This window comes from Tamandua tetradactyla, chromosome 14 (genome assembly GCF_023851605.1).
Source record: "Tamandua tetradactyla isolate mTamTet1 chromosome 14, mTamTet1.pri, whole genome shotgun sequence".
Taxonomy (NCBI): domain Eukaryota; kingdom Metazoa; phylum Chordata; class Mammalia; order Pilosa; family Myrmecophagidae; genus Tamandua; species Tamandua tetradactyla.
Genome location: NC_135340.1, coordinates 67,076,206 through 67,092,869, shown reverse-complemented (window position 1 = coordinate 67,092,869; position 16,664 = coordinate 67,076,206). Strand labels below are relative to the sequence as shown.

Sequence of the window (16,664 nt, the reverse complement as noted above, 5' to 3'; positions counted from 1 at the left end):
TGAATACTTCAGTTATTCTAAATATGAACCTCCAAGGTACCTTTGATTTAGCAATAATTGTTTTTATATATTTTTTAATATTTAAAAATTTTTTTAAATTTTTTTATTTAAAAAAATTTATTTTTTTTATTTAAAAAAATTTTTAAACGTATGATAACATTCTTAACATATGTTCATTCCGTTCCCCATATTCACAGTATCATCACGTAATTTGCATATTCATCATCATGACCATTTCTTAAAACATTTGTATCAATTCAGAAAAAGACAACAGAAAAAAATTCAAACATACCATACCCTTTACCCCTCCCTTTCATTGATCACTAGCATTTCACTCTAAGTTTAACATTTCTTCCCCCTATTATTTATATTTATTCCATATGTTTTACTCGTCTGTTGACAAGGTAGATAAAAGAAGTATCAGACACAAGGTTTTCACAGTCATACAGTCACATTGTGAAAGCTATATCATTATACAATCATCTTCAAGAAATATGGCTACTGGAACACAGCTCTACATTTTCAGGCAGTTCCCTCCAGCCTCTCCACTGCATCTTGGCTAACAAGGTGATATCTACTTAATGCATTGGAATAACCTCCAGGATAACCTCTCGACTCTGTTTGGAATCTCTCAGCCATTGACACTTTATTTTGTCTCAATTCACTCTTTCCCTTTTGGTCGAGAAGGTTCATTCTAGGGTTTTTCTCAATCCCTTGATGCTGAGTCTCAGCTCATTCTATATGTATTTTTAAAAGACAGAAATCCAGTTATTCAGAGGTTACATTTACATAGTCATTCAAATATCTTGACCTATATAATACTTCAAAATTAAATTGTAAATTGATGTGAACCCTTATTATATAATCCTTCATGTTATCCACCTATAAATACCAATATTAAAATTAAATTACTTTTTTATCAGAAATTTACATTTAAACTGTTATCAGGCATCAACCATACTTGTACAATCAAGGCTTAACTGAATTCCTTCCCTACCAGAAAACCCAATCTTGTGTATCCTTAATTCTTAAAGTTCAGTACAGAAAAACAGCAAAAATATCAGCATAAAATTGGAGAGCTTTTTAAGCTTTCACTTAATATGTGAAACACATGTTAGAAGACTATTAAGATTTAACAAATGTTCTCTGTAACAGTCATGAAATAGCCTTGCATAGTTTTGAAGGGTTTTTGGAATCACAGCTGGGTAGCCACTGAATTTTATAGCAGAGCTGCCTGTGTTCTCTGAGTCCAGGTGTCTTATGGATAAAAATGAAGGGAATGGAACAGATGATCAGGGAGGGTCACTTGCAGCAAGATATTCCTGTGACTGCTTCATTCGTAGCAGTAACTGATGTCAACCTGTGGGAGCCGGGTCATCTGGCGAGAGTCTGTATCTTAAATTTGGGCGAGCCTGGAACTGCCCTTGGAGTAAGTCACCAGTAGATGTCACTCACTTCTTCTTTTGTAGCTGAAACTGTGGTCCAAACTCCAGTGTGGTATGTTAAAAGACATATATCTGATTGTCAAAGAAATAAATCCATTATTAAAGGAAACAAGTCTGGTTGTCAAAGAAATAGCGGATATATGTGTTACAGCCTATAAAGCATAAGTAAATATAAATGTGGCTTTGAACAGTCACTTAGGATTGGATAGTCCTGGGTCTATCATTTAACCTTTCTGTACCATGTTTTCTAATCTATAAAAGATTCCTCTACCCATCTTATAGGCATGATATGAGGATTAGGTCATGTATGTGAAATACTCAGCAAATGTCCATTTGATGCCCTTCTCTTACCCTCTTGGAAACCAAAGCTACAGCTGTTAGACACTTTGAATGACTGAAAAAAGTCCCAAGGAGGAGTTATCACTCCTGCTGTCCTTGAATGCCTTCATTTCTATCTTAGCTACAAAAGTACAAACCCATGGTCTTTACTCAGCCGAGTTGGCAAGGTGTATGAGACATAATATACAGCCCTTTCCCTGCTAACAGAGCTGTCCCCTAGTGGGCCCCAGTCCCCCGGCCACCCCACCCCTCAGCCAATCCTCAAACGCGCCCGGTCTTAGCTCCTGCTCGTATATAAGCCTGGCCGAAGCAAAACCCATATTGTGAAGGGTCAACTTTGACCGCATTCTTGCAGCTAAAATTTTATTATCCAGTGAAAGAGAATTTTAGCCCCTAGGACTCTACTTTTCAGCTCCTCCCACTCCCTTGCCAAGCCTGTAGTAAGTTGGGTTTTCTCCCCTGTATGCAACCAGGTAGATGGGGGAATAAATAACAACATTCTTAGTAGGTAAACATGCTTTGAGGCCAAGCTATATGAACAGCAATGGTTTAGCGTGATTTTAACTGGCAAACCGCAGTGGAGAAGCCTTGCATAGGTACACGACAGTGTCATAGTTCTCCCTTTGTCTGGTACAAAAGATAACAGCTATTTTTTCTTCACTTTATTTGGTCATTGCCGTGATGCATACAGACAATCTCTGAGTTTGAAAAGGAGATAGAACTACTTCAGACACAGAAGATAGATGTGGAAAAACATGTACAGTCACAAAAACGAGAAATGAGAGGTAAATATATGAGTTACTAGTCCATGAAGTCCAAGTGAATTTATCATGGGTGTGTAGCCACTAAGGAAAGGTATCCTTTGATTGCATAAGATTGGTTGGCTAGCTGGGTGGTTGAATATCTGGTAGGTTGGTTAGTTGGTAGGTTATATAGCTAGTATGTTAATTAGCTGACTGGTTGGCTGGATAGCTGGTAGGTTGGTTGGTTGAATGGCTGGTAGGTTAGTTAACTGATTGGTTGTTACCTAGGAATTCTGTGAGGCTAGAGAACTGAGCCCTAAAAAGGCAAGAGGAGGGAAATCATACAAAAATGTAATCTATACCTGCAGTGCCTTTTCCTTTCAGAAAAGATGGCAGAGATCACAAAACAACTTCTTGAAAGCTATGACATTGAAGATGTAAGAAGCAGGTAACCATTTTTGCATTATCAAGAATTCTAAAACAATTGAAGCGTGAGAGGAATGATGGATTTTCTTACCCTCCGTATTTTTCAGGCTCTCTGTAGAAGATTTGGAACATTTAAATGAGGATGGAGAACTTTGGTTTGCTTATGAAGGACTAAAGAAAGCAACACGGTTAGAAATTTCCCTTGGGGTTCTTTTTATTTTTCAGAAATGTTTTGACCCAAGAAGCCATAGATATACTATTGGAAAGTTAAAACTTTGTCTTATGTAGATTTGAGATACAAATTATTCACAGTTAAATGATCTAATAACTACTAGAAATATTTCTCTGAAGATGAAGAATTAATTTAGTGATGAAGAGCAATCTCTTTATAGGATAAACTACCTAATAATTAAGTGTATAACCTGTGCAGTGAGAACTGATTATATTAAATAAGTTGACCAATGTTATTATAGATATACATGGAGACTTCAGTATTTAAATATTTAAAAAATTGATGCATATTTTAAATGATTAAGAGAGTAAAAATATAATTTTAATAATGCCTAAAATAAACTTCTTTATCCTTACCTGCCCATGAGCATCATATAATGCTTCCCAAATGGCTAGAAAGATTTTTTGATGACCTGTTCCTAACTCCATAGCCCGTGGCTCCATGTGCATAGGAAACTTAATGTAATTAATGCAGGGTCTAATTGTGGGTTTAGTAACTGCTCCACATCTACCCGTTCCCAGTCATCAGCACAGCAGAATGCAGACTGTGGGTTAATTTCTTGACTTCTCCTTTAACAGCGTTTTGGAGAGTCATTTCCAGTCCCAAAAAGATTGCTATGAAAAGGAGATTGAAGCTTTGAACTACAAAGTGGTACACCTAAGTCAAGAAATCAACCACCTACAGAAATTATTTAGAGAAGAGAATGACATCAACGAAAGCATCCGTCACGAAGTTACCAGGCTAACATCGGAAAACATGGTACGGCCTCAGTAACAGGCTCCAATTGCAGCCATCAATCTAGAGATATTCGTTGGTGGACTGAAATTCAATCTCTTGGAAGAAAAATGATTGATATAAATTACCTTTTCCATGAGTCAAATAACTGGGTCAGAAGATAAAATTGCCCCAGGCTGGAAGGCACCTTGATTTAAGAGTGTTTAATGTAGGGGATCCAAATTTTGTGATATATGTGTGTGTTTGTGTGTAACTCTAGCTGTCACCCATTGGGAAGTGACAAAAATATGAAGGTAAAACAAGAAGCTCTAGAGAGGTGTTCTAGTTTGCTAGGTGCTGGAATGCAATATATCAGAAACGGAATGGCTTTTAAAAACAGGCATTTAATAAGTTGGTAGTTTACAGTTCTAAGACTGAGAAAATGTCCCAATTAAAGCAAGTCTATAGAAATGTCCAATCTAAGGCATCCAGGGAAAGATACCTTGATTCAAGAAGGCTGATGAAATTCAGGGTTTCTCTCTCAGCTGGAAGGGCACATGACAAAGATGGCATCATCTGCTAACTTCCTCTCTGGCTCCCTGGGAGGTGTTTTCCTTCTTCATCTCCAAAAGTCACTGACTGGTGGATTCTGCTTCTCCTGGCTGCGTCATTCTGCTCTCTCTGAATCTCTCTTTCTCCAAAATGTTTCCTCTTTTATAGGATTCCAGTAAACTAATCTAGGCCCACCTAATCCACTTAACAAATCACTCTTGATTGAGTCACATCTCCAGGGAGATGATCTAATTAAAATTGCCAACATACAGTACTGAATAGGGATTAGAAGAAACGGCTGCCTTCACAAAATGGGATTAGGATTAAAACATGGCTTTTCTAGGGTACATACATCCTTTCAAACGCCACACGAGGGGAGTGCATTCAGAGGTCAGCCCATCTCCACCTGCTCTGTATCTCACCTTGTCAAAGTGTGATTTGACACTCCCTCCATGCTGCCAGTTCTCTCCTACAGCATTCATCTCAGCCTTTCTTTTCACTCATTCCTACCGGTATGGAGATTTAGGAATCTCCTCACTTAAAAAGCACCCCTTTCTTAGCCCCACACTCCCTGCAACTGCCACCCCATTCCTGTGGGGAGCTGGCCAGATATCTGAAAGCCCATTTACCCATGCATTTTCCTGTCACCTCCCACTTACCTGCAGCCTCCCCATCGTGTCATGTGCCCACCACTAACTAAATCTGCTTGATCAGGGCAAAGGGTTCCTTTTGCCCTCCTCTTAGTCTCTCAGCAGCATTTGATGAAGTGAATCATTCCCTCTCCCTCCTTACTGAATACACTGTTCTCTTGGCTCCCAGCACACGTACTTTTTAAAGTTCCTTATCCACCTCACTGGCTGCTCCTTCTGAGCTTCTTTACTGTCTCCGTTTTTTTTTCTGCCTACTCTGAAGTACTAGACAGTCTCAGGGCAGTGTCACCAGGTGAGGATGCATGGCCCTGGGGCACAGGAGACATGGGGTATGGTAGCTCAGGGTCTTCCTGCCTCTGTTTATGCCTTGGTGAAACTTGAACGAGGAATCTGCGGGGAGATCCATCTGTGTGTTCAAACAATTATTCTTCACTTGGAATTCAGAGGCGCAGGTGTATTTATAAACTTGGACAACAGAAAAACTTCTTTACCTAACGGGGTGTAGAGGTGCATACAGATGGACAAGGGCGAGGTTAGGAAATACACAGGACAGTTCCAGACCTCTGACAAGAAAGCGGCTCACAGCCTGGAATTCAGAGGCAGCTGTGGGACCCCTCTGAGACCAATTTTCCTCTTCCTAGATGAGGAAATGATGTCTCTGGGCCTAGGCCAACGAGACTGGCTGCCATTTCCTCACAGCACAGGGTGATACAGCCTTCACCCCTCCCTCAATTCAACCCAGGACCCCATACCCCTCTCACAGAGTGTCCTTCCTCCTCTCCGGAGAGCTCTTGGCGATTCCAAGGGTTATAACTGTGCAAGAACCACTCCCTCTGAGAATGCTGGTTTTTCCTGTCAGTGTATAAGCCTTGAGGTAAAAACATAAAGCCACCACGGTCTCATGTGTTAGCCAGTCTCCTTCTTACACAGTTCTACCAGACGTGGGACCTTTGGGCAAACACCTACACACTTTTGTGTGCTTGTGAGTAGCTCCGAGCCTTCAAAGTTCATTAGATGGAAGCATTTGCTGTTCTAATGTTCCTAATTCTTCTCTAAAGATGATCCCAGATTTTAAACAGCAGATTTCAGAACTGGAGAAACAGAAGCAAGATCTTGAAATCCGCCTAAATGAACAAACTGAAAAATTGAAAGGTAATTGAGACTCTCACAAGCCTGCTTTTAGAAAATGGTTTCCATTTCCAGGAAATGACACAGAAAAGTCATTGTACTCAGGGTTCTCAGACTCCGATTTCCCCTGGGGCCAGGCAGAGAACATGAAAGTGAGAAATGGGCTGGCTGGGGGATGCAGTGAGGTAGATAAGTACACCCCTTCTAGTGGACACAGCTACTTCTGAGCTCTGTTGGTTGTTACCAGGCAGGCCCAGTGTGACTAGATATTCCTGTTTTTAAAGAAAAAACAGAAATCTAGATTTTTACGTGAAGTATCACCAATTTTAAATATTGGTTTAAAATGTGTAAGCATTATTCAGACCAAATAACACCTGATTGCTACCTGGGATGGGTAAGGACCACTGATAACTGAAAATAAGACCAAACCCAACTCAGAATGCAATGACATGTTCCCCAAAGTAATGACATTTCATCTCAATGTAGGAAAACTGGAAGAATTCTCCACTCAGTTGGACCACAGTTGTGAAGAGGAAGGGACACAGACAAAGTAAGTTAACACATATGTCCTCAAGTTCATGCTCATATAATATTCGTCTTTTCTGAAATTGTGGGAAATATCAAGATGTGTTACTAAGCCAAAAAAGTAAAGTACTAATTAATGTGCATGATATATTGTCATGCAAGTGGAAAGAAATGTGTATGTGTATGCACAAACACGTGTGCATAATTTGTAAATATATAGACTACTTGTGGGAGAATGGGTAAATAGCAAAGCATCGTTGCCTCCAGGGAGGGTGACCAGGTGGCTGATGCACAGCAAGGGAAGGAGACTTTCTTTTACTGTATACCCTTTTGTACCTTTGGAGTGTTATACCATGTGTATGAATTATCTTTTAAAAATCTATAAAAAAGTCTACTTAAAATTTAGGCCTAAGAGTCACCCCCAAGAGAGCCTCTTTTGTTGTTCAGATGTGGCCTCTCTCTCCAGCCAACACAATAAGCAAACTCACCACCCTCCCCCTGTCTATGTGAGACATGACTCCCAGGGATGTGGACCTTCCTGGCAACATGGAACAGAAATCCTAGAATGAGCTGAGAATCAGCATCAAGGGATTGAGAAAACCCCTCGAATGAGCTGAGGCTCAGCATCAAAGGATTGAGAAGACCTTCTCGACCAAAAGGGGGAAGAGTGAAGTGAGACAAAGTGTCAATGGCTGAGAGATTCCAAACAGAGTCAAGAGGTTGTCCTGGAGGTTATTCTTATGCATCAAGTAGATATCATCTTGTTATTCAAGATGTAATGTGGGGCGGGCCGCGGTGGCTCAGCGGGCAAAGTGCTTGCCTGCTATGCCGGAGGACCTCGGTTCGATTCCCGGCCCCAGCCCATGTAACAAAAACGGAGAAACAGAATACAAGAAAATGTTTAAAAAATGTTTCCCTTTCTTCCTTCCTTCCTTCCTTCTCTCTGTCTTTCCTTTAAAAAAAAAAAAAAAAAAAAAAAAAAAAAAAAAAAAAAAAAAAGATGTAATGTGGAGGCTGGAGGGAACTGCCTGAAAATGTAGAGCTATGTTCAGTAGCCGTGTTTCTTAAAGATGATTGAATAATGATGTAGCTGTCACAATGTGACTGTGTGATTGTGAAAACCTTGTCTCTGATGCTCCTTTTATCTACCTTATCAACAAAGGAGTAGAACATATGGAATAAAAATAAATAATAGGGGGAACAAATGTTAAAATAAATTTAGTTTGAAATGCTAGTGATAAATGAAAGTGAGGGGTAAGGGGTATGGTATGTATAATCTTTTTTTTCTGTTATTGTTTTATTTTTCTGTTGTCTTTTTATTTCTTTTTCTGAATTGATTCAAATATTCTGAGAAATGATGAATATGTAACTATGTGATGATATTGAGAATTACTGAATATATATGTAGACAGAATTATATGATAATGTTTTTGTTTGTTCTTAATTTTTTAAATTAATAAATAAATTTTTAAAAATCTATAAACTATGACTATGTGAGAGGGAGCAGAATTTCTCTTAGACCATTTAGGGTAAGACTTAAAATCCATGTTGATAAGAGAATATCCTTGTTCCTAAGAAAATACATGACAGTATTAGCTGTCCAAGGAACATGATGTATACAGCCCACACTCAAGTATTCAGAAAATGGGATTGATAAATAGACAACAGATGGAAAGACAGAGAGATAGATGGAGTGATGGATTGATAGGTAGAATGATATAGGGAATGTGGCAAAATGTTCAAATTGGTGGATCTGGCAGGGGTGGAAGTATGTTGGAGTTCTCTGTATGAGGTTTGCAAATATTTTTGTAACTATCCTGTAAGTATGAAAGTATTTCAACATAAAAAGTTTTTTTAAAAATCCATGCCGACAGAGAATCTTCGTTGCTAATCCTCCTAAATTTTTATCTTGACAAGCAAAGGGCCTGGTGTCCTGGTGGAGCCTTGGGAGGAAAATGTTCTATTTTGCTACCAAATTGTCAAGACATTTAATTTTCCAGGACAAAAAATGGACACTCTACATCCAAGAAGGCATTTTTTAAAATTTATTGATTGATTGATTAAAAAAAATTTAACAACAAACAAAAACATTAACATATGATCATTCCGTACTACATATATAATCAGTAATTCACAATATCACATAGTTGCTATTCATTATTTCTTAGAACATTTGCATCAATTCAGAAAAAGAAATAAAAAGACAATAGAAAAAGAAATAAAATGAAAACAGAAAAAAAAAGATTATACATACCATACCCCTTACCCCTCACTTTCATTTATCACTAGCATTTCAAACTAAATTTATTTTAACATTTGTTCCCCCTATTATTTATTTTTATTCCATATGTTCTACTCCTTTGTTGATAAGGTAGATAAAAGGAGCATCAGACACAAGGTTTTCACAATCACACAGTCACATTGTGACAGCTATATCATTATACAATCATCTTCAAGAAACACGGCTACTGGAACACAGCTCTACATTTTCAGGCAGTTCCCTCCAGCCTCCACATTACATCTTGAATAACAAGTTGACTTCTACTCAATGCGTAAAAATAACGTCCAGGATAACCTCTCAACTCTGTTTGGAATCTCTCAGCCATTGACACTTTGTCTCATTTCACTCTTCCCCCTTTTGGTTGAGAAGGTCTTCTCAATCCCTTGATGCTGAGCCTCAGCTCATTCTAGGATTTCTGTCCCACATTGCCAGAAAGGTCCACACCCCTGGTAGTCATGTCCCACATAGACCGGGGGAAGGTGGTGAGTTTGCTTATTGTGTTGGCTGGAGAGAGAGACCACATGTGAGCAACAAAAGAGGCTCTCTTGGGGGTGACTCTTAGGCCTAAATTTTAAGTAGACTTGACCTATCTTTTGTGGGGTTAAGTTTCATATGAACAAACCCCAAGACTGGGGGCTCAGCCTATAGCTTTGGTTGCCCACACTGCTTGTGAGAATATCAAGAATTCAACTTGGGGAAGTTGAGTTTTCCCCGGTTCTCACCATTCCCTAAAGGGGACTTTGCGAATACTTTTCCACTCACTGATCAAATCACTCTGGGATTCATCAGGGCATCACCTGGACAAACCAGCAAAATCTCATGTTCTATACAAAGTTCAATGTACTTAAGGTGTTCAATCAACTATCTATATAAGTTATATTAGAAGATGCACTAGTCAAAGTATAGATTTGTACCAAATAAACATTTTTTACTTTAGTCTCACACATTAGTTGGAATTTTAAAATATTAAGTACCATCTATTTTCAGTACACTGCAGTAATGACATTCCTTTGTTCTTCCTCATGCAAAAACATTTTTTAAATTTTTACATTTAGTCACTATCATTATACACTCTAGGCATTCCCAGATTACACCATCTCAATCTTTATCATCTTTCTTTCTGATTTCATTTATGCCCCCAGCCCTCCTCCCTCTATCATTCTCACATGCAGCTTCATTCAGTGTTTCAACATAATTGTATTACAGTTAGGTAGTATTGTGCTGTCCATTTCTGAGTTTTTATATTCAGTCCTGTTACACAATCTGTATCCCTTCAGCTCCAGTTACCCAATATCTTACCCTATTTCTATCTCCTGATGGTCTCTGTTACCAACAAAATATTCCAAGTTTGTTCACTAATGTCAGTCCAAGAAGGCATTTTTAAGTCATGTGGCTTTATCATAATGTTAGGACCAAATGAGGGCCCAGAATAGTAGGGAAGTGATGAGATAGCATTCTGTAACTCTTTTGATAGATACCTCTCCTCCCTTCTCTCCTACTACTAGCTTTCTGAATGTCAGGTACCCTGGCTGTTTCTATAGAGGATAATCCTGGGGCTATTGGTGATAGGATGTGGGTGGGTGAAGATGTTCCTGGGAGCAGGAATCTCTTATGAGGTTAAGGAGACTGAAGCAGTCTGTGGACAATTTCATATCCCAGCTAACCCTGATATCTTTTCCTCCCCCTTCAAGGACTCCCCTATTCAGTTACTGTTTCTTTACATGTATGTTGGTCAAAGTATTTTTCCATCCTTGGAAATTGCAGTGCTTGCTATCACCTTGAGTGACTTCTCCATGATGGCCAAACGGATACCAGAACTTCCTTTATTCTTTTCTCAGAACCATAGACGCCCAAAACAAAGTACACACCAAAGAAAAAGAGAAGCTGATGGATAAGATTCAAGAAATGCAGGAGGACAGCAACCACTTGAACAAACCATTTGAAACTGAAAGTGAGGTCAAGAGTGGGTTTCAGCAGAAGGCATCTCTTCTCACTGTGGAAAACAGGGTGAGACGTTTTGAATGTGTTGATAAGTGGCTGCCTGTGCGTAGGTGTTGCTGAAAGAGGGAACATGCCTCCTAAAGCTTACAGCGATGGAGATAGACTCAGAGTTGCCTTCCAAGAGAGCAGTCTGTGTCCTTATCTCAGAAGGCAGGTGGTCTCTGGGGTTGGATCCCACCATGGGGAGCCCCGGGGACGTAGATGTGCCATAAAAGCCTAGGGAGGATGAGAGGAGAGACAGGGAGGGGCAGGGCCGGGGCTCCTGAGCAGGCATCTGAGAGGAGAACACCTGGGTCCTGAGCACACTGAGAATGACAAGACTGATGTGTGACCGTTTCCCCGAGCAAACCCTTCCCTGCGTGAAGGTCTGGGTTTTGTCTGGGTTGTGCCCTTCCTACCATTTCTAGAGTCAAAATGTTCTCCTAGAAATGATCACGAGAGTAGCCAGCAGACTGGAAAATTTTTAGTCTTCCTCAAATTTTAAATGCCCTTTCCAAATGGAAACCTGACAAGTCTTTGTCAGTCCTGGGCAATTATTATTCTTTTAAACAATTTTTATTGTGAAATATAACATATGCAGAATAGTGATAGATTTCAAAGTACACGTTAACAAGTAGTTATAGAACAAACTTCAGAGTCTGATACGGGTCACAGTTCCACAATTTCAGGCAATTCCTTCTAGCTGCTCTAAAACACTTGAGACTAAAAGAAATACCAATATAATGATTTACTTGTCATACTTATCTGTTAAATCCTATCTCCTCTGTTACAACTCCTCCCTCTCATTTGATCCTTCTCCCAATGTTTAGGGATATTTGAGCAATGACCATTCTAATGTCTTCATGTTGAGAAGGGGTGTCGACATTATGGGATAGGGGATGGAACTGATTATTGTTCTTGCAAAGACTGGTACCTCTGAGTTTCAGAGGAATATCTGGCATAGGAGCCATCTGGAGGTTTTAGATTTCTAAAAAATAGACCCTGAAAGAAACTATTATAGAATTTCAGATAAGAGCCCTGGGTATTCTTTAGGGTTAACAAGAATGATGCTGGTTGGGGCTTGGCAAACCATGGCAATTTGAAATGTCTGGCTGAAGCTTGCATAGTACGTAAGTACCTCCAGAGGAGCCTCTCGACTCTATTTGACATCTCTTAGCCACTGAAACCTTATTGTTACATTTCTTTCTACCTTTTGTTCATGAAGGCATTATCAGTCCCATGATATCAGGGCCGGGCTCATCCCTGGAAGTCATGCCCCACATTGCCAGGGGGAGACTTTCACCCCTGGAAGGCATGTGCCATGTAGGGGGGAAAGGAATGAGTTTATTTGCAGTGTTGAATCCCTGGCAATTATTTTGGAGTTCTGGTGTGTGAAATCCACAAGACTGAGAAGCTCTGAAGTAACATCAAGGGCGCTACCCTGGGAGGCGAGACATCCTCAGAGCCCTTTTGGGCCTGGCAGCTGCCTAGTCTGTGCCAGAGTGAGGGCAGGGCTCCCCAGGGAGGTCAGCAGACACATGCCCACAGGCCCTTCTCCCTGCTGTCAGGGCACCCCCATTTCCTATCTCACAGGAGAACAATGATATGATAAAATCTTATTTTGTCTTGTCAAGATTTAACTTTGAAGAGTAATTTTATCTAAAAAGAGAAACCCAGGGAGTTTAGCATTTAATAGAAAGTAACAAATTCCAATCAGTGGCACCTAGGTGAACCCCATCTTTTTAAGGTTGAGTACGACTTTCTCAGATAATAGAATCCTCAGATCACACCTGCCTGCCATACGTGTGTGCGGCCATGGTACAGAGCGGGGCACTGGGCTTTCCGTGGCAGCCGACAGGGAGAGTAGCTGTGGGTGGGTGAAGCACGTGCCCTGCTGCGCCTTGTGGCTGACACTTTGGGTGGGGTGGGGGGGCACAGTCAGCTCCTGCTCGGTGCCCTCTCCTCCCTGGAGCTGCTCTGTGTGCCTGGCTCTCTTCTCAGGTGAGGACAGGCCAGGCCTCTTTCCTCTGCAGTGCACGGAGCTGGGTGTGGTCATATCTCGGTGGTCCTTTCAACAAACTATTCCTGAAGCCAAATGGAAACCTCAGGGTTACAAATGAACAAATGAATGCACAAGCAAAGGGCCTAATTTCTCTGTTACATGGTTTATTCTGCCCATAATACCTCAGACTTGATCTGTATTATTTTTCTAGGGCTGCCAAAACAAATTACCCAAACTGAGTGGTGTAAGACAACAGAAACCTATTCTCTCAGAGTTGTGGAAGCCAGAATCTGAAGTCAGGGTGTCAGCAGGACTGCTTTCCCTAAGACCCTAGGGGAGAATCTGTCTTTCCTTTTCCAGTTTCTGATGGCTCCTGATGCTTCTTGGCTTGTAGCAGCATCATTCCAATCTGTACTTCCATTTTCTCATGTCCATCTTCTCTCTGTTTCTCTGTGTGTCGTTTTATACCTCTTCTAAGGACACTCTCACTGAATTTAGGACCCATCTTAATCCAGTATGATCTCATGTCAATCCTTAACTAATTACATCTGCAAAGACCTCGTTTCCAAATCAGATCACACTCTGGGCTTCCCAGCAGATATGCCTTGGTGGAGGGAAACACGATTCAACCCACCATATGATCCTTTGAGTCAAGTAAAATCCTTATCAAAAGGATAAAAAATAAAAAACTTTTAATGATCATCTCACCGCTTATCAAAGAAATTCAAATTTAAAGCTAGATATTATTTTTGCCTCTCCAATAGAAATCTTACATTGCTGGTAAGAACATCTTGAAATCAGAACCATTACACATGGAGTACGAATTGATAGAAACTTCCTGGGGATGATTTAGAAACTTATAGCATGAATCTTTGAAAAAATTTATCTCTTGGACTCAGTAATACAACTTGTAAGATAGTATCCTAAGTCAATAGTCAAAGATTTTTGTTTAGAGTCTTCACCTTGGTGTGAGTCCTCATAGAAGAGAATGGAAATAAAATGGATGTGTGATAATAGGGAATAAATTATGTTATTGAATATCATATGATTCAGACATTAAAATGGCAGCCTGGGTATATAACCATGAATGGGAGATATATATATATTTTTATATATGAATATATATATATATATAAAACAATATAATTAGAGAAAACTATAGATTTAAAACCTTACATGCCATATGATCCCAATTTTATAAAATTTATATGTGCCATGTTAGAAAAAAAGAAAGGAATGAAATAAATAAAAATGGGGAGTGTTTTTTCCCAGGCTGTGAACATAATGATGAGCTATGAGATGGTTCAAATTGGAGGGAAGAAGCTGTAGCCACAGCCCCACTTGTACAGTCAGCTAAAGTTCCTGATGTCTTTAGCCAAGGACCCAGGACTGTAGTGGAGGAGATGTGGACACACAAAGTGGGCACAGGCTTGAGGATCCCCAGGAGCATATGGCTGGGTCTGAGAAGCCTGATTCCTTGCTGTGTCAGCCCTTGGAACTCAGGAAGAACCTAAGCATTCTATGCCCTTTACAGGCATCCAGGGCTCTCTCAGTTCTTGAGCAGAATTCAGCATTGTCAAAACCACCTCCTTCTCAGGAAGGAAAGGCACAGCCGGGACCCAAGTCTCTGCACAGTTTCTCTGCCACCAGCATCTGACATCCAGAAAGCCCATTTTCCCACTGTGATTTTTTAAAATTTCTGTACAATGGGCATTGCTTTATAGTAAGGAAAAAACAGATCAAGAAAGATGTGGGCTATCTGTACAATAGAATATTATACAGCCATAGCTTCATTTGCCTGGCTGTTAAGACAAATGCCACACAAGGGGTTGACTTAACAACAGGAATTTATTAACTCATGGTTCAGAGGCTTGGCTCCCTCCTGGGTTGGCAGTGTCCTGGCTGGCCAGCAATCCTTGTTTCTCAGCTTTCCTATCATATGGCCATGTCTTCTCCTTTCTCTTCCCAGTCTCTGATGACTTCTGGCTTCTCCCCAAGGTCTTCTCTGTCTGAATTTCCTCATTTACAAAGACCTCCAATGACCCAGAGGAAGCCCACCCCCCTCAGCTGTGCACACCATAACAAAAATAACATCCTCATGAGCTCCTGTGTGCAATAGATTCACACCCACAATGATGCATATTAAGATTAATAGCATGTCTCAATTTGGGTACATAATTCAATCTACCACAAACAATAAAAATAGACTTCCGGAGAAGATGGCGGCTTAGTAAGATGCACGGGTCTTAGTTCCTCCTCCAGAAAAGCAACTAAAGAAACAGAAACAATACAAAACAGCTCCCGGAGTCACGACAGAGACCAAAAAGACAGCGTACCCCATTCTGGAACGGCTGAATGGGCAGGGAGAATCCGCTGCTGTGAGATACCCAAGGGGCGCGCGTTTTCCCGGCCAGGGCGGCTGGCGACTGGGGTCCCCTCCACGCACGTGGCTCCCCTGTCTGACTGGGAACATTGGATAGCGGGGCCCTCCCGCCACGCTTGGAGTCTCGGGCCGGCTGGGCAATTTGAACCAGCACTCCCCCAAGCCGTGGCGGCCGGCGACCCCCCCCTCCACGCGCGGTTTCCCGGGCCGACTACGAGATTCGGATTGGTGAGTTAAAGGAGCCACAGCATCTTTTACTGGTGGGACCCGCAGACAGACGAGCGCCACGAGCGCCACCTACTGGGCAGGATAAGAAAAACAGAGCCCAGAGATTTCACAGAAAAACCTTTCAACCAGCCAGGTCCCACACCCAGGGAAATCTGATCAAATGCCCAGACACCAGCAGAAAATAATGGATGAGGCTTGGAAAATTGAAGATATGGCCCAGTCAAAGGAACAAACCAATAGTTCAAATGAGATACAGGAGCTGAGACAACTAATGCTGAATATACGAACAGAAATGGAAAACCTCTTCAAAAACGAAATCAATAAATTGAGGGAGGACATGAAGAAGACATGGGCTGAACAAAAAGAAGAAATAGAAAATCTGAAAAAACAAATCACAGAACTTATGGGAGTGAAGGACAAAGCAGAAAAGATGGAAAAAACAATGGATACCTACAATGGTAGATCTAAAGAGACAGAAGCTACAATTAGTGAACTGGAGGATGGAACATCTGAATTCCAAAAAGAAACAGAAACTATAGGGAAAAGAATGGAAAAACTTGAGCAGGGGATCAGGGAACTGAATGACAATATGAAGCGCACAAATATATGTGTTGTGGGTGTCCCAGAAGGAGAAGAGAAGGGAAAAGGAGGAGAAAAACTAATGGAAGAAATTATCACTGAAAATTTCCCAACTCTTATGAAAGACCTAAATTTGCAGATCCAAGAAGTACAGCGCACCCCAAAGAGAATAGACCCAAATAGGCGTTCTCCAAGACACTTACTAGTTAGAATGTCAGAGGTCAAAGAGAAAGAGAGGATCTTGAAAGCAGCAAGAGAAAAACAATCTGTCACATACAAGGGAAACCCAATAAGACTATGTGTAGATTTCTCAGCAGAAACCATGGAAGCTAGAAGACAGTGGGATGATATATTTAAAGTACTAAAAGAGAAAAACTGCCAACCAAGACTTCTATATCCAGCAAAATTGTCCTTCAATAATGAAGGAGAAATTAAAACATTTATAGACAAAAAGTCA

At 40.7% G+C, this 16,664-nt stretch overlaps 1 protein-coding gene across 1 annotated transcript in view; it reads left to right on the top strand.

Moving 5' to 3' along the window:
• MYO5C (myosin VC) overlaps positions 1 to 16,664 on the top strand; it is a 123,764-nt gene that overhangs the window by 64,986 nt on the left and 42,114 nt on the right. The window contains exons 26-32 of the mRNA XM_077127917.1: positions 2,476 to 2,569; positions 2,912 to 2,975; positions 3,061 to 3,141; positions 3,764 to 3,944; positions 6,160 to 6,253; positions 6,716 to 6,779; positions 10,874 to 11,042. Coding sequence (XP_076984032.1) covers positions 2,476 to 2,569; positions 2,912 to 2,975; positions 3,061 to 3,141; positions 3,764 to 3,944; positions 6,160 to 6,253; positions 6,716 to 6,779; positions 10,874 to 11,042 — 747 coding nt within the window. The remainder of the gene's footprint in view (positions 1 to 2,475; positions 2,570 to 2,911; positions 2,976 to 3,060; positions 3,142 to 3,763; positions 3,945 to 6,159; positions 6,254 to 6,715; positions 6,780 to 10,873; positions 11,043 to 16,664) is intronic.